Here is a 26468-nt window from a genome sequence, read left to right on the forward strand (position 1 = left end):
TAGACATGAAGTTATACATCAAGCTTAGGAATTGAAAACTTTAAATGCTGTATTAGCAAAGCATACAAAGTCTAAATGTCGTATGACTTCAACCAACGGGTATGGAAGAAAGTATGGATCATACTAGCATCTTGTTCACATATTTAAATATTTTGTTTGGAACCAAACTACCTATGCCAATGCACATCTTTTGTTCCAATACATTATCAGACTACAGTTCCCTTTTTCCTCTTGCTGATACCTGCTGAAAGGGAATAATGGAACCACCAACGGTCCTAACGTGCTTGAGTAATCAGAGGACAAAATCTGAAGACAAACTCAGCATTGCCATTCCTGACAAGCAGCCCTCACTTTACCTCAATGGAATCATTAAACCAAATAAATATACCACAAAAATCTCTCCCAGATCTTGACCTTCAACAAATCTCATGCTCTTAGTATCTAGCATTTACTGTACACATACCTACAATTACTTAGACAGCATTTAAGATTTGAATCTTAGCACATATCAGCCAATGTTGTTTTGCCTAGTTATCAACTTCACAACTTGTAACTAGTGGCTAACCACATGCACAGATACAATAAATGCAGAATCATGATTTAGTTTTTCTTGAGGATGTCAGACTCTTCTAAATAACATGTTTAGAGATTTCAGGATTTAAACTGACATGCAAAACATAAGGTGAATAGAGTATCACAAAAATGGCATGGAGGGTCTTCTGTCTGGAAACCTTTTGGCTGATGGCAACTTATTACACTTTTGAAGTTGGCACTCGAAGACCAACAAGGCCCCCTGTTGGATCTCCACCAGCAGTCTTTTCCAAAATCTGATTTACAAAGTCCGATGTCTGTCCAGCTACTGGTGGGTTTACTAAAAAGAAGAAGAAAAAAAAACCACACAAAAAGCACATTATTATTACAATATTACAATATTAAAAAAACAACTTACATAAAGCTTATAAATTCAATGAGAGATAAAGTGAAAACAAATATTCATGTAAGGTTAATGAAAGTTTTCAGAATTTGTTAGACAGTAAAGAAAAATACATATATTTAAATATAAAATCACAACAATATCACAGAAGTAAACAGAAATTACAAATGTTTCTCCTATGTTTGTTAATATTCATCACTGCAAATACAGATAAAACATCCAATAAGAGATTATCTTAAGGATAATCCTTTGTATATGAAAGTCAATGCTGTATTGCAGGAATTGTCAAACTCCGTCCTAGGACTCCATCTGCCTGCCGGCTTTTGTTTCAACCAACTTCTATTTTTAACTCTAACCCTAGCCTAATTAAGTAAGTGGTTACTTCCTAGTCTCAATGTTGGGGGGTTATTGTAGGAATTATAAAATTAAGTTTGGTAAAGTTTTATTAGAATGTGCTAAGAATTTATATATGTTACATGGGTATTACTATATAATTTAAGAGTTTTTTAACTTGGATTTTAAGATTTTCATACTTCATGACGGTCATTCTGCTTTTCCAGAATGACGGTCTATATTTATTAATGAGCACTTTGATGGTTCTGACGCTTAAGTAACTGCAGCCTTTCTGCACTCAAGGTCATCTGCCTAGGTGTATGCTCTGCTTGTTGTTTGTTGTCATTACTAGGATACAATTAAGGGAATAAACTACAGAAAAAGATAAACTATTAGGAAAACAACAAAAGAGAGTTAATCATTTAACAACTATAGGAAAAATACAAGACATTTTTAAATATTTGCACGTATAAAACTCACACTGCTTTGCTATTCCTGATGCAGAATAAGAACAGAAAAAAGGTCAGCTAATTAAATAATATCAATTGGAGGTAAAATGATTCCCTGATTGTTTCAAGTCCCCAGGCCTGAGTTTGAGAAGCACTGCTGTATGGGGCACCAGTCTGATTCAGAACCTACCCAAACAAAGAACCAATTCAGAATCACCAATCAGTCCAACATCAATGCCTCTTTACCTACATTGGCAAAATATCATACTGTTGAGTACCACTAGCCACCCTACTACATGGTAATTTTTCCTACATTTCTATGAATATCTACAGCACATGAAGAAAAACTATTTTTTGCAAAATTTACTCTTAACTAGCTTTCATCTGTATCCTGTGCTTTGTTGAAGAATTTATTTTAAAGTAACAGTTGGAATCCATTATTCTAACTCCTTACATACTGTAGGTACAGTATAATCCCTTCTATCATGTCTACTCTTAGTCTCTCTGTCTGCTGGAAAATATTCAGCTTCTAAATTATTTCCTCATACTTCAGACCCTTTAGTCCTGGAATTGGCTTGCTTGGGTTTTCTCTGGGCATTTTCTGGTGCTTTCAAACAGTATTTTTTTTATAATACAAATTCCAGAACTGCACTCAGTATTCCACAGAAGTTCTCCCTAGTGTGTGGTATTTCTTCCAACGATTTGTACTCAACACGTTAGAAATTTGACAAACGAGAGGAAAGCATTCAGTCCATCAAGCTTGTTTGTTTAGCTCATAGCTAGGATGTCATCTAGATACTTCCTAAATGTTGTCAAGGTTTCTCCTTCAACTACATGACTCGAATGTTTGTTTCTGATTCACACAACTCTTTGACTAAAGAAGTGCTTCCTGGCTTCAGTTATTTAAATGTACTTCCCCTTAATTTTCAATGGTGCCCTCACATACGTGATTCACCATTTAGTGGGACGAATTTGGCAGGATCAACTTAAAAACATCGTCCTATGTAATCTAATATACTATTAACCTTCTTAAATGATTCTGTACACTGTCTGAATGTAGACACTGATAAGTCCTCTGCAACTCCTGTATATAACCACATTCAATACACTGTATTTACTTCTCACATGCAAATACTTTACATCTATTTACATTAATATGCACACACATAACCAGGTTAATATGAATAGCCCATATAAGGCAGTTTATCCACGTTTATGTGAGCAAAGTAATTTCTCCCTTGTCAAAATGCTCTGACACAATTAAAATGTGCACAAAAGAGCTAAACATCATCATCATTTCAAATTGATGCTTTATTTTTAGGCTTCTGTTACTGGACTGCACGCAGCACACTCTTTCTTTTTGGCTATGCAATGGAGCACTGCAAAGGACCAGGTATGTGTGCTTCTTGTCTTACAACCTGTGCTGCAGGAATAATAATAATGCAGGTATTTTTACATCAGTAAGAGAAGTATTGCATTAGTTTACTCATTATTTTAAAAAGTAATCAGACTACATAATACATGTTACTTTTAACGTCTTGCCCTTCTGGTCTTGAGATTGTGTTGTGAAGTTTAACACTGTACTTTCAGCTCATCAACACAAATTTAGCAATCTCTGAAATAGTGAGACAAATTATTTTAGTCAGGAAAAGGAATAATGTGATCACCCAGACATTTGCCTCAGGAAATGTAGTTTGTGAACGCTTTTACCCATAACGATTGAAAGCGTGTGCAAAGCAAACAAAATGCATGGGCTGACAGAGTGCAATGGGCATACTGTCAACAAAATCTTCAACAATAATCTGGTTAAGGGTTTACATGGCCACATAATCAGATTGTTCACAGAGAAATTTACCTGTGTTAACTAGGTTTCTAACACACCAATAACCCGGTTTCTTTTACTAGAAAAACAGTGTACATAGCATTTTAGAAACCAGGTTTCTAAGAATAACCAGGTTACTGAGCATGTAAATGTACCTAGTATCTGAATTCTGTCCAGGTCCACTTGTAATGATTCTGCTGAACAACATACTCCACCTAATTTAATGACATCAGCAAATATAATCAGCGTGTTATTTACAGCGTGTTAGCTTCGCTCGCCCACCCCAGGGTTTGGTTTACCAGATATAAAATTTAAAGAGATTGTTATTTTAATGGGAATTGTTACATATGTATTATTTTCACTTTTACTTTAAAACTTTTGTAAAAACAATACTGTACTTGTGCTTTATTTCCAGCCCCTGGCGTGGTTAAATCTCTTTTTTGCAGGACATATAATGCTGCTCATGTTGTGAAGGGGGCTTAACACACGTTAAGGAGAAGCGGTTGGATCATCTGCTGGCGAGCAGCATATTCTGCTTGTTGCACTGCGCATCATTCATTTAAAAGCCTGTACAGCAGCTGTCCTTTTGCCACTTTGCGTCTCTGCCGCTCGCATTTTGAAGGGGGGGTGGGGGGGTGTTTGGCTGAACACATGCTAAGGAGTAGCAGTCGGATCATCTGCTGACTTGCTGCTGCTGGCGTGCTGCGTGTTCTGCTTGTTGTTGTTTTAAGAGCTGGGAGCACATGAAGCGTGTCTGCCAAAAGCATTCCAACAACTGCTAGGTTAGATGTCCGTGAACTTGTTTTAAATGTTGTCTCACTGCCTTGCCTCGCAGGACATTAAGTGTGTCTCTTGCGGGACGTCAAATTGTCTTCCGAGAAGATCACGTCTCGTCTCCCTAGTCTCCCTTTCAAGATTTTTTTTTTTATAATAGAGAGATTTATATTATTTCAAAAAAAGCAGTGGTCTCAGAACCTGAGGGACACCATTTTTAAAATGACCTAACTTGGAAAAAATTCCTTTCATAATAAACGTTTGCTTTCTGTGTTTGGGAAAATTATTGCAACTATGCAAATGGTGAATAAACATCATATGCTACCCTCTGATCTAATGCTGTTATTGCTTTGAAGTGAAACACAACCTACTCTGTTTAAATCTGTATCGAATGCTCAGCAATACAACTGTACCTTTACATGTTTAGCACAATCATTTAATTAATAATTGTTTTTTTAACTTATTTGTCATAAATGTTAAGCTTACTGGACCATAGTTGTTAGAATTAATCTAACATGCACAATACTGGGATGTGGGAGGAAAATATGAGAAAACCCCACAGTACATAGTGCTGTCTGTGTGGAAGTTCTTTCCACATAGACACAAGAAAGGTAAAGAACTTGGACATATTGGATCCCTGAGGAAGCAGTGCTAACCTTGGTGTCACCTTTTAAGAAAATCTAAATATGCATTTCCATGTATACACATGCAAACATACTGTATACATTCTCAAACCCTTTAATTGAGTTTGGGGGTCAGCGGTCAGATGCCATGCGACAGCACCGAGTGCAAAACTAGAATCAACCAATGGCCATAAGGGCATTTGCCAAATTTTTTAATCATCTGCTCTGAACGTGGTATTACAATGCACACCCATAGCTTTCTTCCAGTTTAACACTGCTTAGTTGTTAGCTCACCATAGACAACACCCTCCACATATCAAACCAACAGTAAAAAAAAAAAAAAAATCCTTAAGCAGGATACCTCACAGGGCGCAAGCCAATAATGGCAACTCCAAAATTTCATTTCAAATCTAGGCATTAAAGTTATGAACATCATCACTGGTAGCTATACTATAATTTACAAAAGCAGATCTTAAAATGTACTTTCTTGGCAAAAGATTCTGGGCTGTCATTCTCTGTAATAGCAATTTATTTATCACTCGAAACAGCGATTTTTCATAGTGAGCATACAGTACATACAGAACACAGCTTAAACAAACTGTTGTAATTGTACTCATACTGACAATGAACTAGTTTTGCTCCCAGTCAGTGAACTTTACAATCAAAGGACACCTGACTGGTCAGATGATGTATTTTTCCAGAAAGGAAAAAAAAAGATGGATTTTTTTTTAATTAACATTAACTATTGCACCAGTGTATACAAGCATGGTGTGCATCAATGTGTACAGTGCAAAGGCTACATAAGTGACCACATTAAGAAATCAGTCTTGCCTAAATTTGGGGACAAAAATATTTTTAAGAATAAGTCATAATACATGCTTTGTTACTGAAATGCAGGATCATCCTAGAGAATATGCGACATGGTATATTAGCCACTAAGTGTGCTAAAAATCTGTATGCATTTGTTTAAACATGAAATTTGTTCTCCACATTTTTCATATACAGCAAACATGGAACATGCTCTTCAGACTAGGATGAATTTCAGCTTCTCAGCTCATAAACATTAAATTTATCATTGTAGATAATAGCATTTTAAGAGAACCTTTCTAGAAAACAAGTGGGAGGGTAGGTTCTTTATTACAGCTACATGCCATATTATTTGATTCTGTATATATAAAGACAACTAGTGGCAACAGATCAGATGTCTATGCAATACTAAAGAAAACAGGGTACAGAAAAATAATTATTTGACCACATACATACTATCAGTAATAGCTATGATATACCGGGCCAGGTTTTCAAATTAATGTTTGAAATAGACAGTTATCAGGTCTCAAACAATGATAAATGCTTAAATGTTATCCTTTTTCAGCAGGTACAGAGCTGGCTCACTAAAATGCAGTCCCACCCACGTTACTACTGGAAGTGAATCATCAAGCCGCAGAGCACAGAATTTTTCAAATGGAGGACTGTAGTGAAGTAAGAACCGGCTATAAAATGGTAGTATGTGAAATATGTTTTAAATCCTGTTATACACCTCAACTGTGCATCTATTAGAAAATAAACTAGATCACTGTGGCACTTCAAAACTGCATTATGAATTTTGGTAAGTTTATGAGCTTTCCTAATATAGAATGCAAATGTCTGTAGAGTGAATAAGTACTCAAAAGAAAAACTTACTAAGAATACCTAAAAACAAAGATCTGCTTCTTTTTATAATAAACACGCTGTTTATGTATTATGAAATGCACATACCAAGGTCTATTTATCAGTAATGCTGTAATCCACAACAACATCACTTTAAAATAAATTATACTAGCCGATGCCCGCCGTAGCATACGACGGTGTAAGAATAGGAACGGAAAAAGGTGAGAAAGGAATTCAGAAATCTAGAAGAAATAAATACTTCTTGAAAGACGCAGTGTGCATGTAGAATTTCCAGCCAAGCAGGATTACATGTGAAAGTGATAAATAAATCAGGCTTTCCGAATTTACATACTATGGCCATGGCATCCTGACAGTTTGGTTGCATATATCTTGGACTTCCTGGAAATGTGGACGGTAATATGATCATTTTGCCTACACGTACGTTGTTATTTTCAGCGTTTGCTTGCAGTGCGTCTAATAGTTCCACGTGCAGATCTTGTTGATGTAACCTGAGATAGTTGAGACGCACGCCCTCTGTTTTAACATACACATCTACGACGTACTGTTGGAATAGTTTGCTGCTGGAGTGCAAAATACTAAATGTATTCCTCATTGTTAATCTGTACGCGTAAAATTGGCATTGAGTAAGCCTTACTCGCTTGGCGGTTCTTTTATCGGGAACATGTTGTAAATCTTTGTGCCATCCAATGTCTCCGTAAGGGAATAAAAGTGGGTAAACCATAGGATCGCAATTCATATTAAGCATGGAAATCTGTTTACAAGAGTTGCCTATGGGATAGATGCAAATGTCCCTTTCGGCAGGCGTTTCGCCATCTTCTCCGACGAAAATCGCTGCAACATCGGTGTGACATGTCGGGGCATTGTATCATCATAAATCCTGCCTAGGGTTTTCCTTGAAAACCATTCGTGCAGATGCTGTTGGATTGGACTGAGTGATTTCATGCATGTGTTTGTATGATTTAGTGAAATGGTTGATGGTTCTGAGCATGGAATCTAACTGGAGAAGTACATTTTCGCTGCATGCAGAGTTTGCATTATTTTGTAAGCGTACTTCAGTAGCTTGCGCTGTGTCAAAAACATACAACTGTCCATATCCTGGAGAGGTAGAAGTGTTAGCGTATAGTGGAGAGATTTGGTGATAAATTTGCCCGTGTATTTTAAAATAGTATGGTCTGTGGCCAGGAGGTTGAGTTATCTGTGCACCCATGGAAGCAAACGCTAGAGAAGAGTTGTATTCTCGAATGTGTTCACGATAATTTTTAGCTTCTGATGTTTGATGTGTAAGAGGCTGTTGTAAAGACACAGGTGGCTCCTGCAAAGGTGGCAAAGCTACTTTACTGTTGTGGCAGCACCTCAAGTGCTTGTTGGATGTATTACGCTCAGCAGGCCAGTATAGTCCATGACATGGAATAGGACGAATAGGAATCGAGAAATGTTGTGTCGGCTGTGTGTGGGCGGGACCGGTTTTGAAGTGGAAGCAGGTCGAACCAGAAGAGAAATATATATGTAAGAAAATACATTACAGCACATTTAAGAGGTAAGCAGTGAAAAAAATGAAAGCACTTTTGACTACAGTGACTTTTTGGGTTAGTTTAACTTCATTTTTACTTTGAAAACCAAACAATCAGTTTTGCTCATTTGGAATTTTGCAAAAGTTATGGGGTATGCCTTAGATAACTCAATATTTAACAGGAAAAGTGGCAATATGTGTCAAACTTTTTAAACATTTAAGCGTACAAAAGAATTTACTAATTAATTGTTGGACTGAAAGATGAGTAAAGAGCTACAAGAAACACCAATCCAACAATTTCTAGGTTAAGGTCTAGTATAATTTCTGTGAATTTCTTGGATTAGGTTTATACACTGTGCCAAGTCTGGCTTTGGATTCACCAAACCTGATTGCACATCCCTACCACTGCCTCTTTATGGCCTATATTGGAGTTAAATAATGTATCCCTGAGTTCTGTTTCCACTTTCCCCTTTTCTTCTGTTAATCACAGGTCTGAATCCTCACAAACGTATCTTCTAATCTCATATGCGCTAGGTATATGGCATAAGGTGAAGATGCTTCTTGGTCCTTGCCCAGGTTGGCATACTCTTATCTCTACTTTTCACAACCCTTGCACATTAGAGGTAATCCCATTGCTTTCCAACCTTGGGCCCTAGGGGAATTCATATTCTATTTTGTATGTTTCATAGCTCTAACCACCAAATATTCCAATTTCTAAAATTTTCATTCACCTTCCATTATTTTTTCTTTTTCTGTTTATAAATTCAATGTGTTTTTAAAGCAAGTAGGGTTTCAATGTCATCTGCTCAATTTTACTTACTTCCTAAAGTTAAATGTATTAAAACTGTCCAGAAAAAGGATACAACTACTAGTCGTCTAAGCCAAAGAACAAATAGTTGAACACAGTTTTCACAGAGCTGTGCATTGTCAGCCTCATAGCCTGGGTTTTCTAGCAGCAGAGGGTGTGGAGTGCCGTCAAAACTATAAAGGATAGTGAGGCAATGAACACATGGTACTCATTGTGTGAAAACCGTGTTTTGTGCAGCTTTCAGTAACAATGAAAACACAGTAACCTATATGTACAGATCTTTACGGCTTCATATTTAGCTCTGCTTCTTTTCGAATTCCAATCCATAGTAGTACTGTATTTATAACTGAAATAAGTTGTTTATGTTTTAAATGAGTTTGTGTAATTCAAAGACACAGAACAAAATGAAAAAATCTAAACTCCTGCTTCTCACCAATGTATTTTTTCAGAATTCATTCCATTGCACACTCAGTTGTTTCTTACTCATGAGGCTGAACTATGTGCCTGCACATTCATGATATTAAAATATTTTGCATTACACAGCTGCAGTTTCCTAATTTGTAAAAGGCTATTTTAACTAATTTGCAAATGTGAAAAATACATACAATTCCATTTACGTACAAGACTACTCGCTTTTAGAAATTGTAACTCTGCTTACAACTGAATGTTTAGAAGAAAAGATAGGCACGGTGGTGAAGTGGCTTGCGTTCCTGCCTCATTAATGTTGCATTATGAGTTTGAATCCTACATATGAATTTGTTCTGTATGAGTGTGAGGGTGTGTGTGATTAGGCTCTAATACTGGTGGCACTAACCTTGTGTCTGATGTTTTTGGGATATACAGTAATCCCTCCTCAATCACGGGGGTTGCGTTCCAGAACCCCCGTGAAAAGTGAAAATGCGCGAAGTAGAAACCATATGTTTATATGGTTATTTTTATATTGTCATGCTTGGGTCACAGATTTGCACAGAAACACAGGAGGTTGTAGAGAGACAGGAACTTTATTCAAACACTGCAAACAAACATTTGTCTCTTTTTCAAAAGTTTAAACTGTGCTCCATGACAAGACAGAGATGACAGTTCCGTCTCACAATTAAAAGAATGTAAACATATCTTCCTCTTCAAAGGAGTGTGCGTCAGGAGCAGAGAATGTCAGAGAGAGAGAGAGAGAGAGAGAGAGAGAAAAGCAATCAAAAATCAATAGGGCTGTTTGGCTTTTAAGTATGTGAAGCACCACCGGACAAAGCAGCTGCAAGAAAGGGAGCAATGTGAAGGTAGTCTTTCAGCATTTTTTAGAGGAGCGTCCGTATCCTCTAGGCCAGTGTGCGAACAGCCCCTCTGCTCACACCCCCTCCATCAGGAGCAGAGAATGTCAGAGAGAGTGAGAGAGACAGAGAAAAACAAACAATCCGTATCCTCTAGGCCAGTGTGAGAACAGCCCCTCTGCTCACACCCCCTCCGTCAGGAGCAGAGAATGTCAGAGAGAGTGAGAGAGACAGAGAAAAACAAACAATCAAAAATCAATATGTGCCGTTCGAGCTTTTTAGTATGCGAAGCACCATGCGGGAAGCATGTCACTTGACAAAGCAGCTGCACAGATGGGAGCAATGTGAAGATAATCTTTCAGCATTTTTAGACGAGCGTCCGTATCGTCTAGGGGTGCGAACAGCCCTCCTGCTCACACCCCCTCCGTCAGGAGCAGAGAATGTCAGTGCGAGAGAGAGAAAAGCAAACAATCAAAAATCAATACGTGCTGTTTGATCTTTTATGTATGCGAAGCACCGTGCGGGAAGCATATAGCTTGACAAAGCAGCCACATGTAAGCCCAGCAAGGAAGGGAGCAATGTGAAGGTAATCTTTCAGCGTTTTTTGAGGAGCGGCCGTATCCTCTAGGGGTGCGAACAGCCCCCGTGCTCACAATATATTTGAGGAGTTTTATTTAATACGTAATACGCGCTCTGGTTGGGTAGCTTCTCAGCCATCTGCCAATAGCATCCCTTGTATGAAATCAACTGGGCAAACCAACTGAGGAAGCATGTACCAGAAATTAAAAGACCCATTGTCCGCAGAAATCCGCGAACCAGCAAAAAATCCGCAATATATATTTAAATATGCTTACATATAAAACCCACGATAGAGTGAAGCCGCGAAAGTCGAAGCGCGATATAGCGAGGGATTATTGTACTGTACTCTCTCCCTAATGGCCCTGAAGTGTGTTTCAAAGGAACCAAGAAATGGAGTTAAAGTGATATCTACAGTTAGGTCCATAAATATTTGGACAGAGACAACTTTTTTCTAATTTTGGTTCTGTACATTACCACAATGAATTTTAAATGAAACAACTCAGATGCAGTTGAAGTGCAGACTTTCAGCTTTAATTCAGTGTGGTGAACAAAACGACTGCATAAAAATGTGAGGCAACTAAAGCATTTTTTTAACACAATCCCTTCATTTCAGGGGCTCAAAAGTAATTGGACAATTGACTCAAAGGCTATTTCATGGGCAGGTGTGGGCAAGTCCGTCGTTATGCCATTATCAATTAAGCAGATAAAAGGCCTGGAATTGATTTGAGGCGTGGTGCTTGCATGTGGAAGATAAACAGACAACATGCGGTCAAAGGAGCTCTCCATGCAGGTGAAAGAAGCCATCTTTAAGCTGCGAAAACAGAAAAAACCCATCCAAGAAATTGCTACAAAATTATGAGTGGCAAAATCTACAGTTTGGTACATCCTGAGAAAGAAAGCAAGCACTGGTGAACTCAGCAACGCAAAAAGACCTGGACGTCCACGGAAGACAACAGTGGTGGATGATCGCAGAATCATTTCCATGGTGAAGAGAAACCCCTTCACAACAGCCAACCAAGTGAACAACACTCTCCAGGGGGTAGGCATATTGATATCCAAGTCTAACATAAAGAGAAGACTGCATGAAAGTAAATACAGAGGGTGCCCTGCAAGGTGCAAGCCACTCATAAGCCTCAAGAATAGAAAGGCTAGATTGGACTTTGCTGAAGTACATCTAAAAAAGCCAGCACAGTTCTGGAAAAACATTCTTTGGACAGATGAAACCAAGATCAACCTCTACCAGAATGATGGCAAGAAAAAAGTATGGAGAAGGCGTGGAACAGCTCATTATCCAAAGCATACCACATCATCTGTAAAACACGGTGGAGGCAGTGTGATGGCTTGGGCGTGCATGGCTGCCAGTGGCACTGGGACACAAGTGTTTATTGATGATGTGACACAGGGCAGAAGCAGCCGAATGAATTCTGAGGTGTTCAGAGACATACTGTCTGCTCAAATCCAACTAAATGCAGTCAAATTGATTGGGCGGCGTTTCATGATACAGATGGACAATGACCCAAAACATACAGCCAAAGCAACCCTGGAGTTTATTAAAGCAAAGAAGTGGAAAATTCTTGAATGGCCAAGTCAGTCACCTGATCTTAACCCAATTGAGCATGCATTTCACTTGTTGAAAACTAAACTTCGGACAGAAAGCCCACAAACAAACAGCAACTGAAAGCCGCTGCAGTAAAGGCCTGGCAGAGCATTAAAAAGGAGGAATCCCAGCATCTGGTGATGTCCATGAGTTCAAGACTTCAGTCTGTCATTGCCAGCAAAGGGTTTTCAACCAAGTATTAGAAATGAACATTTTATTTCCAGTTATTTAATTTGTCCAATTACTTTTGAGCCCCTGAAATGAAGGGATTGTGTTAAAAAATGCTTTAGTTGCCTCACATTTTTATGCAATCGTTTTGTTCACCCCACTGAATTAAAGCTGAAAGTCTGCACTTCAACTGCATCTGAGTTGTTTCATTTAAAATTCATTGTGGTAATGTACAGAACCAAAATTAGAAAAAAGTGGTCTCTGTCCAAATATTTATGAACCTAACTGTACCTCCAATCTACATCAATGCTTTCAGCTATTCCTCCACTCTACAGTATTAGCCCACAAAGTTAAAGGAACAGACAAGCGGTAAAAGTATGTACACAAGATTACTTGAATATTTACTGCAAAATTTGACATCTTGTCTGACACTGTTGGAATATCTGTTGTATTTTAAAGAACAGTTTAAGCCTTTCAAAACATTATACAATGTCAAAATTGAGTGTAAAAGCATGGCATTACACCTCCTACCTAGAGTTTCTTTGATGAGCTGCTCAAGATTCTCAGTCATGCTGGCTGTTTTTTCCTCTTTTACAAGCTGGATCCGAGTCACAATCTCTTGCTTAATAGCATTTATCACAAACAGAAGACGATCTGTAAATGAATGTATGTTAACTATAAATATGCATATGCTTTTTACAAATTCTAGCACAATCTGGTAAAGTCTAAAAGTAAACAAGACTAATCATGTAAAAGGAAGTATTTTCATCAGTAAGAAATGGTTTAATTCAAACAGTTTTTTTCACAAATTCAGAAACAGGAAAAAACATAAGAAGATTACAGAAAATGGAAAAAGTACAAGACTTTTTCACACAAATGTTCTTGCCTTTGTACTGTTTACAGTAGTAGATTTTATAACTTCTCTTTATAAGATTTATAAGAATTAGCTTTTCTCATAAATACACAATGCAATGCTAAGCTGGTTACCAGCACATCACTGACATTTCTCACCGAATTGTACAATGTAAAAAATTAACTTTTAAATTACAATATGATACAGTTTTTATTAAGTAAAAGCAAATTAAATATATTACAGCTTATACACAGCTGTTTTAGTCATACCGTATTCTGTGTTGAGACCCCAGAGTTTGACTTTATTAGCCTCATACTGGGCCTTCTTCTTTAGCCTACAGGCTCTGCCAAAATAATAAAAAGAAAATAAATGTTTAATTTTTCTTAGTTATTATTTTTTTAAACAGGGCATTCTACACAGTTGGGCACATCCTCTTTGCTTAAGTATGAATTAAAAATGAAAAAAAGTTTAAAGTAGTTCTGAACAGACACCTTGAAAGTTCACAAAACAAGTTATTTTTATTCACATACAAATTGTAATATTATAATATATAGAATACATAGATATGCATATTATTTTAAACCATGTAAACTTAACCAAGTTATAAAAACTGTTGTAGGAGTTTATTTTTGTTTACCAATAACATCGACAGTGTTTTTTTTGTTTAAGTGTATGTTTGTATATGTTTAAAAAATCAATTAGGAGTTCTGATAATCTAATAAGTACATGGATGCAAGGAAGAGAGCTATATTTAGCTTGTCTTTGTTCATGCTGTGATTTAATAGCATGCTTTATAAGCTATTCCTACACACTTACTAAGGAACTGATCTCTGAAAAACATTGGGATTGAATTTTTGTGAATACAAACACTGACATGTATTTGCTGCTGAAAATGTTATGCTTTTAAAAGAGAGTACTTACCTCTGTTAGAAAAGAGATTTTATATCCATTGGTTGGATGGATACATATGTGGTTTATGTGCTATTTAGGATAGTTATTGGGACAGCAATGGGAAGAGGAGCAAATGTTTACAACTGATTATTAGGAATATGCATTCTACATATTAATTTAAGTCAAGTGTGGACATTTGAATACAAAAACACCTAAATAATGACTTCAGTTTGTTTGTAATACTGACACCCCGAATGGTTACCCGTGTATTCAAATGCCCAGGCACACACCAACTGATTATTAGTATTTTAATTTTTTTTTTCAATTATATGCTTAACAGTTAAAATATTTTAGATAATTTTTGATCTTTCTGGAGGTGATGATAGGGTGAATCTTTGATATTCTGACTATTCTTTGATCCGTTTTAACAGTAGCATCAGACTTTAACAATGCAGACAACAAAATTATGTATTAATTTAGTCACCCACTTTATCTGTTAAAGAGTCAAAAGGAGCCAGATATTATCCTGTCAGCTTTAGGCTTAAGATAGGAACCAATTCTATTCTAATGTCTGTCTATATTTGGTTACACCCATGCATACAACCACATTCATCCATAATAGCTCACTGTGTCACCATTCAGAAATATGTTCAATATATAAATAACATTCACAAACCCACTTAATCCAAACAACATTAACATTTCCATGGTTGTGTATGAATATATAGTCAGACTGAGAACAAGGTCTTTGAAAGCTACAGTTTACCCATGTGTTCAAAAAAACAGCAATGCGTTAAAAAAGTGAATAAAGTGAAATATTTTTAATAGCTTTCATTTCCATATTTTAAATGTAGTGGAAACATTACACATTCAATTCCAAATCAAAGCATTAACAAATTTTATCAAGTCTGCACTATTCTTTTACAGGAAGCAAAGAAAATGATTGTTAATCTAATTTAAAAAAATAGCAGTGTCAATCAACATTTTTCTCTTCAAACTCAAGCTCTCTTTGAGTTTCTATGAATTTTGGGGTTTTGCTTCAAAAACTGCATTTTTAATGTCACCCCACAAGTTTTCATTGGGGCTGAGGTCAGGGGACTGAGCTGACCACTCCATTACCTCAATCCTTTTAGTCAGCAACCAAGATGATGCGCGCTTACTTGTGTGTTTGGCGCTGCTGTCTTGTTGAAACACCCATTTATGGGGCATTTCCTCTTCAGCACACGGCAATATAAACTCTTCAAATATTCTGAGGTATTCAAAATGATCTATGAACCCTGGTGATAAATAGGCCCAATACCATTGTATGAAAAACATCCCCATAACATGATTTTTGCGCCACCATGCTTCATTGTCTTCACAGCGTACAACGGCTTGAATTCAGTACCTGGGGGTTGTCTAACGTACTGTTGATGACCACTAGACCCGAAAAGAACAATTTTACTCTCATCAGTCCACAGAACATTATGCCATTTCTCTTGAAGTCAAATGATGTGTTTCTTGGCAAATTTTAACTGATTCTGCACATGCAGTTTTTTCAACAATGGTGCTTTACAGGGGCTCCTTGCTGATAGCTTAGCTTCGATCAAATGTCTTCTGATTGTAACAGTACTAACAGATAATTTTAGATCATTTTTGATCTTTATGGAAGTGATGATAGGCTGAATCTTTGCTATTCTGACTATTCTTAGATCCGTTTTAACAGTAGTTGCTTGTTTTCTTCCACGTGTTCCAGGTTTTTGTTGCTTTTTTAAAAGCATTTGAGATCACTTTAACGGAGCATCCTATAATTTGCTTCACTTCTTTATATGTTTTCCCCTCTCCAATCAACTTACATTGTTCCACCGAACAATGTTTGGAATGGCCAATTTTAATTTAACAATTCAGAAGAAAACATATTATAAATTAACAAATGTGAAACATTTGCTTCCCTTCTTTCTTAATAAAAGACAATTAATGACACCTGTTTTTTTCCACAGAATGAATGAATTCTCTAATTAAACTACATTATGCTATTATTTTGAACTAGTCCCTTTCAATGAATGAGTTAAATACTCAGAACAAAAGGTGTGCATGTCATGCCATTTGGGTCTGTTGTTTTTCTATTACACTACTACATCTACAAGTAAATTATTTACCATGCAGAAATATCACTACCACTAATAACAGTAATTCGTCAGGTTACTTAATTTGTACTGCTATTTTTTTTTTTTAACACATTGGGTACTTCTGGAAGTGAAAATACTGAAATGCTGGTACTATACATTTTAGAAATTGGGTTTTTTGATACCTTTTCAGTATCAGTGTACCATGCAATTTTGATATATGTTTACTTTAAAATAAACAACTCTTTCAAGCGCATACGTTTATCTTAGAAATGTTCCAAGTGGTTCACCCTCTATTGGGATATGAGGAGTCGAAGTTATCCTTTTTAAACAAAACTTCAAAAAATGGGGACTTCTGGAGTAGCTGTTATACTAGATTAAGGCTGCTGATCATGAATTTGATAATATTTTTTGGTGTCTGATTCTTTAACAGTGGTACTAGCCCTCTAAGACCCATTCCCAAAAGGTTATAAATGACAAATTTCAAACATAAGCATATAAGGTATTGTTTTAGAAAATTGCAAGGTCAGTAATTACGCATATAATGTTATTTTTGATGTTTACCCTTTACTAGGGATCTAGTCCTCAATGGACCTGTATCAGAGGGTAAAAAATGAAAATTTTTATTATAATCGAGAATATTTAGACTTAAAACATTTAAACTGAAGCACACATTGTATTATTTCATATATTTGATGTAAATATTTCTTCTTTATTATGAACTTCTACCTCATGAAGTAAATCATTACATTTCTTAAGAACACTATGAATTATGGCAGCTTATGGTAATTCGACTTTGTATGTATTAAATAAGGCAAAATGTGCCTAATACAAATGTGGGTGAAAGGCGGGAAACACCTCTTGGCGGGGCCAATTCACCTCTCTGGGGATATAGGAGGAAAACCAGACTACCCAGATTTAAAGCCATGTTGACTTGAAGAGAATATGTAAATTCCATAAAGGTAATATCCTGGTGTAGGATTTGAAAGTGGTACACTGAATGCCCAGCCATTCCATTCAATCCAGAATTAGAAAGCAGGTTTGGGAGTGGTATGTTTGCTGCTAAAACTTCAGTTATTAAAAATGAAAAAGCAAAACATAATGAGACAGAAAGATCAACTCTTATACCTGGAGGCCAGTTTGTTTTTCTCCTTTCTAGAGCGGGGTCTTGCTGTCAGTGGAAGCTCACTGACAGGAGTTAAATCACTGATAACCTTGTTTAATTTTCTCAACTCATTCCCAATTTGAAGAAGTTTGCGGGGATTTGGAGTTAGATCCTCAACATCAGTTCTTCGAGATTTTTTTACGGTGTATTTTCCTGTTGTATAAAAAAAACATTATTGGTTAACATTAATTTCCAGACTTAATTATGTTTTTGTAATGTTAATTTTAAAAAGTAAAACTGTTAAATATCATTTTAGCAAACATTTTTTGTATTTTGTATTTCTTGTTGGGTTGCATTTGTTTACATGGCAAGCAGAATTTTGCCATTGGTCTATAATACAATTACGCAAATATATATACCTGTATTTATTTTATCCATTTTCCAAACCTGTTTAATCTAAGTTTAGGATTGTGGGGTAACAGAACTTATGCTAGATATTCATTTAATTCATGCTGTCTGTAAGACCCACAGTTTTTAATATTATATAAAACACATTGAATGAAATGAATTAATGAATTAAGCAGTAATATTTTTGTATGTTCTTTGACTCACCTCTATTCAATATAAAATCCACAAAAAGAGGTGAAGTGAAAACATTTAAGTTATAAATAAACAATTATGAAGAATATAAGAAAAGGAAAAAATATCTACAGAAAATAAATGCAAGAAAAACAACTGTCTTATAAAGGGCACTTTATGCTGGTACTTTAAAACATTAGATGACTAAATGCTTACAGACCAAACAAATTTGTGCTAATAGGCAGTAAATTCTGAACATAAAACTTTAATACAAATTTTGCATTTTTGACAGTTTTAACACTACTCTGCCAGAATGTACAAAGTAATTCCTCTCACCATGATGAAGGCCGTTTTTTTGGTACATGTTACTTGGCAATGTATCTCTGTCCCACTCTGAAGGCGTCAGCATTCGCTCTTGTTTGGAAGGCGTTAACTGTTCACTATATTCCCAAAAGTATCTCCGTTTGCCTCTTTTCCTGGAGAAGCCTGTTGTTACACCTTTCAGATCTTCCACTTGGTCATTTTCACACCCTGAAACACAGCATGCTAGATCAGCAAACAATCCAGAAACTTAATACTGTACATTCAAAGGCAAACAGGTCAAAAGAGGCTTAGAAATTCACAAATAATAATTTATTTTGCCATACGTGAACCCAGTTTTGTACAACAAACATAACTACTTGCTTTAAATCTTTGGATGTGATGTTTTTCTTTATAGAAGAAACCAGAATGTTTGTCTTTAAACTAGCATAATTATGTGGGTTCCAATAGTAAGAAAAGAAACATGTTTCTCAGAGATCTATTTTATAAATTATGTATGACAACAAACGCTGTAAAATAATATATATTTAAGGTAAGAAACAAAAATTCTAGCTGCTCTGATGCAGTAACTGATTGTGCAGGCTTTATAAACTGCTCAAAAAAATTAAAGAAACACTTTTTGAAAATACATCATATCTCAATGGGAAAAAATCATGCTGGATATCTATACTAATATGGACTGGGTAATTTGTTAGGAACGAAAGGATGCCACATTGTTTGATGGAAATGAAAATTATCAACCCACAGAGGGCTGAATCAGACACCCCGAAAATCCATCCATCCATCCATTTTCCAACCCGCTGAATCCGAACACAGGGTCACGGGGGTCTGCTGGAGCCAATCCCAGCCAACACAGGGCACAAGGCAGGAACCAATCCCGGGCAGGGTGCCATCCCACCGCAGGACACACACAAACACACCAAGCACACACTAGGGCCAATTAAGAATTGCCAATCCACCTAACCTGCATGTCTTTGGACTGTGGGAGGAAACCGGAGCACCCGGAGTAAACCCACGCAGACACGGGGAGAACATGCAAACTCCACGCAGGGAGGACCCGGGAAGCGAACCCAGGTCCCCAGGTCTCCCAACTGCGAGGCAGCAGCGCTACCCACTGTGCCACCGTGCCGCCCACCCCAAAAATCAAACTGAAAAATTGATGCGGCAGGCTAGTCCATTTTGTTGAAATTTTATTGCAGCAACTCAAAATCATACTCAGTAGTTTGTATGGCCCCCACATGCTTGTATGCAAGCCTGACAATGGCGGGGCATGCTCCTAATTAGTCGACGGATGGTATCCTGGGGGATCTCCTCCCAGATCTGGACCAGGGCATCACTGAGCTCCTGGACAGTCTGAAGTGTAACCTTGCAGTGTTGGATGGACCGAAACATAATGTCCCATAGGCGTTCTATTGGATTTACGTCAGGCGAGCGTGGGGGCCAGTCAATGGTATCAACTCCTTCATCCTCCAGGAACTGTCTGCATACTCTCATCACATGAGGCCGGACATTATCGTGCACCAGAACCCACTGCAGCAGCATTGGGTCTGACAATGGGTCCAAGGATTTCATCCCAATACCTAATAGCAGTCAAGGTGCCATTGTCAAGCATGTAGAGGTCTGAGCATTCCTCCATGGATATACCTCCCCAGACCAGCACTGACCCCCCACCAAACCGGTCATGCTGAATGGTGTTACAGGCAGCATAACGTCCTCCACGGCTTCTCCAGACCCTTTCACGTCTGTCACATGTGCTCAGGGTGAACCTGCTCTCATCTGTAAAAAGCAGAAGGTGCCAAGTGGTGGACCTGCCAATTCTGGTATTCTATGGGAAATGCCAATCAAGCTCCACGGTGCCAGGCAGTGAGCACAGGGCCCACTACAGGACGTCAGACCCTCAGGCCACCCTCATGAAGTCCCACCCTCATGAAGTCTGTTTCTGTTTGTTTGGTCAGAGACATTCACACCAGTGGCCTGCTGGAGGTCATTTTGTAGGGCTCTGGCAGTGCTCATCCTGTTCCTCCTTGCCCAAAGGAACAGATACCGGTCCTGCTGATGGGTTAAGGACCTTCTATGGCCCTGTCCAGCTCTCCTAGAGTAACTGTCTGTCTCCTGGAATATCCTCCATGCCCTTGAGACTGTGCTGGGAGACACAACAAACCTTCTGGCAATGGCACGTATTGATGTGCCATCCTGGAGAGGTTGGACTGCCTGTGTAACATCTGTAGGGTCCAGAAAAGATTTAGAGGTTTTGGATGATCTTGATTAAATTACTAAACATGTAATCCTGAAATAGTTTAAACATACAATATTCTTATTTACAGTATAAGTGCCATAAGTGATAGATAGAGAGATAGACAGATAGATAATGTTATGAGTTTTCCTCTACTGCATGCTAAATAAATTTTAACCTTGATCTTCATCAACTAGACCTTGAAAATGATATCACCTTGACCTTTCCTGGATTCACTTTCAGGCCATTTCATTCTTTATTAGTTATCAGTTTCAATATCTTCGCCTTCAATTCAGGACAAATATCCTCGTCAGTAAAGGACAGCAGCATGGTTGGTCTCCTATGGCAGTTTTAATGGTACCTCTCTAGTTAATCAAATTCATCACTATCACAAATAGCATTGGGCTCAAAATGCCAAACCCTAATTTTAACTTCAAAACTTACACTGTGCTTCACAACTGTCTAGGTGAAAGTCTGTGCTTGCTCACACCAAAAGTCAAATCAAACATTTTGTATAAAGCACTCAAGTGAGTATCCTTTTCTTGAATTAATTCTGCAAGTTAAAAATTGCAGATTGTATTACAACAAAGCAAGAAATAATGGAATTAGCACCATTCTATGTAAAAATAATTTTTGGCCACATATTTACTGCTGTTATAGTTATAAGAGATTATAGTTACAGCCATCAAGTTCTACATTTAGATTCCCAAGGCTCAATAAAAACTATCTGCAGAGAGCTACAAATATTTTTAAAATTCTAGTAACTTCAGAGATTCTGCTGAATTCTGAATTAGTCACAGCTGCTTTTCTAACATTTGCATTTGTTTATATATCACCTTATTCCATTACATCTTTGGTCTATTTATTTATTTTATCACAACTTAAACCACCTCCTCTTCTCATTGCCATATCTGCATTTCCTACCAGATCACCTTATCATTCAGCAAAAAATGTTGCCCAGTCATAAAATTTATCCATTATTCTCAGTCAGGCATTACACATAACTTACCACTTTGCATTCACACCAGATGTTTCAATCACTTTTCCTTACAGCAAGCGTGTTTACAGGCGCTTCACTAATCTGATTATTCACAAAAACCTGATTTCTAAAATGCAATGTAAACCCTTATTCTGATTATAGGAATCTGGTAATTGACCTCTGAGAAACATAATTAACAGAGGTAGATTTCTCCGTCAATAACCTGATTATGTGGCCATGTAAACCCTTAACCACATTATGGTTAAGAATTTTGTAGTCTGTATTGTGGCAATACAATCTCGAGAGCAGTATAATGAAGTAAAAATACCTGTATTATTATTATTCCAGCAACACTAGGTGTAAGGCAAGAAGCACACATAAAAGGTTCTTTGCAGGACTCAAGCACACAGTACAAAAGAGTCTGCTGAGTGTAATCCAGTAACATAAATCTTTAAACAAAGTGTCAATTTTACTAAACATATTTATTAAATACAAGAAAATTATCACAGGAGTTACGCTTATTCACAGTATCTGATGATAACACTTAACTCGTTTGCACATTTTAATGATATTGGAGTATTTTGCCAAAGGAGAACTCCAGAAAATGACTTGCACTTGTAAACATGGATTATTAAGAAACCCGGTTTCTGCCCATAAGTGGGTTATTCACCTTAACCCAATTATGTGTGTGCATGTAAATGCACTAAATGTCTTACAAATTTACTTCATGCTCTGTCCTTATTTAGCTTTCATTTGTACAGCATGTAGTCTTACTGTTCTCCATATTTCACAACATGGCACCTCCTGTATTGACACAAACTTCTCCAAAGTGCACTTTCACAGTTTATACTATGATCAAGTTTTTTTTTTCATGTTCGTTCTACTCAAACTAAATATGTTCCAACTAATATGTTACACATCTTCATTTTCATTGTATCATCAAATTCTGCAATCCCCTCACACTCAACATTTTTACATCAAAGCTGAATCCCTATGAACTCCTGTATAATCAACCATATTTTTGCAATTATTAATTTTTACCATTTTATTTTCAATACATCATTTCACTATTTTGTTTATTTGTGGGCACTGCTATTTTGGGCTGTTTTGTTCTTAGAAACAATGTTTTATTGCTACCATGTGATTTAATCAAGCCATCACTATTTAAGATGGTGGCATGGGACCTTCCTTCCAAAGTTTGTGAATATTCTAAAAACTTTGCCTACAGAATCTAAACTCAAAATATGTCTAGGATTTCTTGTGTATTTTGGATTTTGAGCTTTATGTATGTATGTACTGCGTTTTGGTATAATGATCCGACTGACCTTATTTGACTGCCACAATTCACATTTGCAGAGCATCATGGAATTTGATTTGGTGAAAATGAACAAAACATCTGTTTTGATTAATAATGATTTGTGAAGTCTATTGGGAAAGCTACATGCTGGTATTTTCAGTCCAATAATGTAATTAATTTCCAACAATAAAAGTTCTGAAATGCTATTAGGTTTATAATTGAATTTCTCAGTTTTTTTCTTAAAAGGTTAGCTTGGTGTTTTTCAAGTGATTCAGTTCCCAGACTCATCAGGTTGGGTTCTTCTACAGGTGAATTCAGTGGCTTAACATTTGCATTTGTATATGTGTGGTTCTAACCTGGAAGTATCACACACATTGGCCTTGGTACAGTTTTATTTTACTTACAGGGAAATATTTCGCTAGCTAAATATCACGCTGACAGTTATCAAATCAATAATGCCATTATTTTACTAGCCTTGTCAGCTGTATGCTGTGATAGGCTAAGCTACTTAATACGCATTTTTGAATTTGTGTGGCTAAGTTTTTTTTTTTTTTTTTATGATCTTACATTGCACAAAATGGTATGTTCAGAGCTATATTCTGGGTTTTATGTATGTGCGAGATTGTTAACAGGGTACCAGCTTTATTTCAAATAAAATAATGAAGTAACAATGTGCAGCACTAATTATTGTAAAGAACTAGAAATTTAAACACATTTTCCATTCAAGGATAGAAGTATTTGGTTAAGACTGCTATTAAGAAGCCATGCCATGATATGCCCTCGTATGCAAGGTCAAACAAAGGCATGATCTTCAAGAAGAAGAACCAAATGGTGTTCCATAATTACTGAATTAATTCACTATAGCAATGTAAAACTGCAAAGATGAGAAGGCATAAAAGTAATCTTATAGCTGTGGATATTCCACAGCAGCCACATTGCCTAGCAGTCATTAATAAGGATTCAGGAGTAATTTGTGTTCACAAGGAAACTGTGAAGCAGCATTACAAAACCCAGTAAGTTAAATGGTCCTGCAGGACACATCACAGTACCTTGTAAATTATCATACAGGAGTGTTACATGAATGATGTAGGATGTATGAGAACAATTAAACTGCTTTTCAAAATAGTTCTGAATACATTTTTGTTTTAATAATTAATTATAATTATAATTCATTACATTTATATAGCGCTTTTCTCAGTACTCAAAGCGCTATCCACACAGGGAGGAACCGGGAAGCGAACCCACAATCTTCCACAGTCTCCTTACTGCAAAGCAGCAGCACTACCACTGCGCCACCTGTTTTATTCCCTGGTCTTCTCTGCAAGCACCTATCCACCCTTCTAAGTCAATATTTGGCAGCAGCACCTTTTGCAGAAATTACAGACATGATTCTTTTAGAACGTGTGTCTCCCAGTTTAGCAAAATGCAGCTGTTACTGGAAGTGAGGCATTTTCAATAATGACTTTGTTTTAGAATGACGTAAAGAACTTTTACTTGTCTTTCAGTATTAGAAAATTTATTTGTTAACTAATGGCAAAAATCCAATTAATTAAGATTCAATATTTTAATGTAATATAATGTAAAAAGGTATAGGGGCTGGTTACTTTTTATAGCTACTGTAACTATTATTTCTTTTTCTTAAAGCAGTAAACCTTGAAAGTACAGATACAGTGTTTTCTTAGCTGTCTCTTGAGGTTTCCCTCTTAAGATTTAGTTTAGGATAAACAAAGCAAACATTCCTGTATATTTTCATTGTGGTATTTTTAGGCTTCAGGTGGTCGATGTAGCTAATAAAAAAGTCCTAATAGTTTAAAACATATTGCAGAATTTGCAGCAATGTTATACTGAGAAAATTACTATATCTTTCTTATGAACTTCTTACATAAATTCCTTAAAAGACAAATTTATCCTCATTACATGATAACCAAAACTTTGAAATAGTGAGTATGTATCAGTGATACAATAGTTATAATTAGGGTGTTAAGTAGTACTGTTTTGATAAAAACATAAATTCTATACTAAAGTTATAAGTAGTAATGTTAGATAACTTGGCTAATTTTCTTTGTTCTGCTCTAGATTACTTGTAATTTGACTTTACATTTGTAATCTACACCTTCTCTATAAACTAAAATTACTGAATATAACATGCACGTCTTCCTCAATTCAAATTTCTACCACATCCATTTAATAAAGTACTACAACTGCTATATTGAGTTCAAAGTTCTCTATCAATATATATCCTTCATGATAGCCCACTTGTGACCAAACTGAACAGAAAGAACCCTTCAGTAAGACTGTTTTATCTGCATTGTTAGATTACTGTAAGTGTGTTGTATAGGTTATACTGCTTCTCCAACTAATCTCAATAAATCATACCATAACATTTTTCATAACTAAAGAGTAAAACATTTTAGTCACATTAAGTTAAAATCAGGTGTGCATGTTTATCCCATGTATTTGGGTTTTTCTCTGGATTCTCTGGTCTTTCTACCACAACCTAAAGACATGCATTTCAGATTAAGTGGTGCATCTAAAATGGTCATATGATTGTTGGTGTGTATATGAATGGCCCCTGCAATGGACTGACATCCTGTCCAAGGTTGGTTCCAGTGCTGCAGCCAGTGCTGAAAGATAGGCTCTGGCTCCCGGGATCGTGAATTGGATTAAGGGATTAAGTGAAATTTCAGAATGCTATGGTATTTACAGCCTATTTCACACCAACCAAGTAAAAACAGTTTCTGAAGTACTGACAAAATAATAAAAAGATGTTACTTTCTGCTACAAAAACACAACTTTCAAGATCACCACCTCTCTTTCTCAACAACTGTCTCAACTCCATTATTAAATCAGAGGTTTACACAAAAGTACTTCTCTCTCTATCCTCACTGCTCTCCAGATGGTCTACAGATCAGATTGGCTAAAATGCCATGCCAGGCATCCATGCTAGTATTTTATATCATGGTGGGGTTTCCAATGTTAATTACCTGTGATGCTTAGGGAGTCCTCCAGTGATCTTGCACGTAGCGACTCTAACCTCGCTACGTCTTCCTTGACCCAATAGAAACTTGTCATATTATTTCAAACTCCCACATGCGTGCATGCATGCGAGGTCTCTCCATCCACTGTTGCTGTAACTTTCCAAATCTTATACCTGACCTGTCTCTATGCATATGCCAACAACCTTCCACACTCCACTCTCAATGACGGTAGACTGGTGGCATATGTTCTTTCATAGACCTCCACCTCCATATACGACCACGACAGAAGCTTCTGAATGCCATTATGAAGACGCTTCATTCTAGTGCATCTTTCTCCACCCACCCTGTTTCTTAAGGAAATGTAAGTGCACCAATTAACGTTTTATACAGTGCTTGTGCTATAAACAGTTAATATCTGAAAATTATATGAAATACTGTTATGCCTGTGACGTAGCGTGTCACAACGTAATGTAGATACTGTATACTCAATAATCATGGTGCTGGAGAGTGGCAATTTTTTGCATGTTAATTAGGTTAATTAACACATGCAAGTGGTCCCTGCCTTGCGCCCTGTGTTGGCTGGGATTGGCTCCAGCA

At 36.8% G+C, this 26468-nt stretch overlaps 1 protein-coding gene across 1 annotated transcript in view; it reads right to left on the reverse strand.

The window, feature by feature from the left end:
* Nucleotides 1-26468, reverse strand: part of crebrf (creb3 regulatory factor) — a 61301-nt gene that overhangs the window by 1027 nt on the left and 33806 nt on the right. Inside the window, exons 5-9 of the mRNA XM_028812693.2 lie at nucleotides 18400-18594; nucleotides 17508-17697; nucleotides 13653-13726; nucleotides 13062-13184; nucleotides 1-871 (exon numbers count right to left, since the gene is read on the reverse strand). The exon at nucleotides 1-871 is cut by the window's left edge and continues 1027 nt beyond it. Coding sequence (XP_028668526.1) covers nucleotides 753-871; nucleotides 13062-13184; nucleotides 13653-13726; nucleotides 17508-17697; nucleotides 18400-18594 — 701 coding nt within the window. The 3' untranslated portion in view covers nucleotides 1-752. The remainder of the gene's footprint in view (nucleotides 872-13061; nucleotides 13185-13652; nucleotides 13727-17507; nucleotides 17698-18399; nucleotides 18595-26468) is intronic.

This window comes from Erpetoichthys calabaricus, chromosome 11, assembly GCF_900747795.2.
Source record: "Erpetoichthys calabaricus chromosome 11, fErpCal1.3, whole genome shotgun sequence".
In the NCBI taxonomy this organism is placed as follows: Eukaryota; Metazoa; Chordata; class Cladistia; order Polypteriformes; family Polypteridae; genus Erpetoichthys; species Erpetoichthys calabaricus.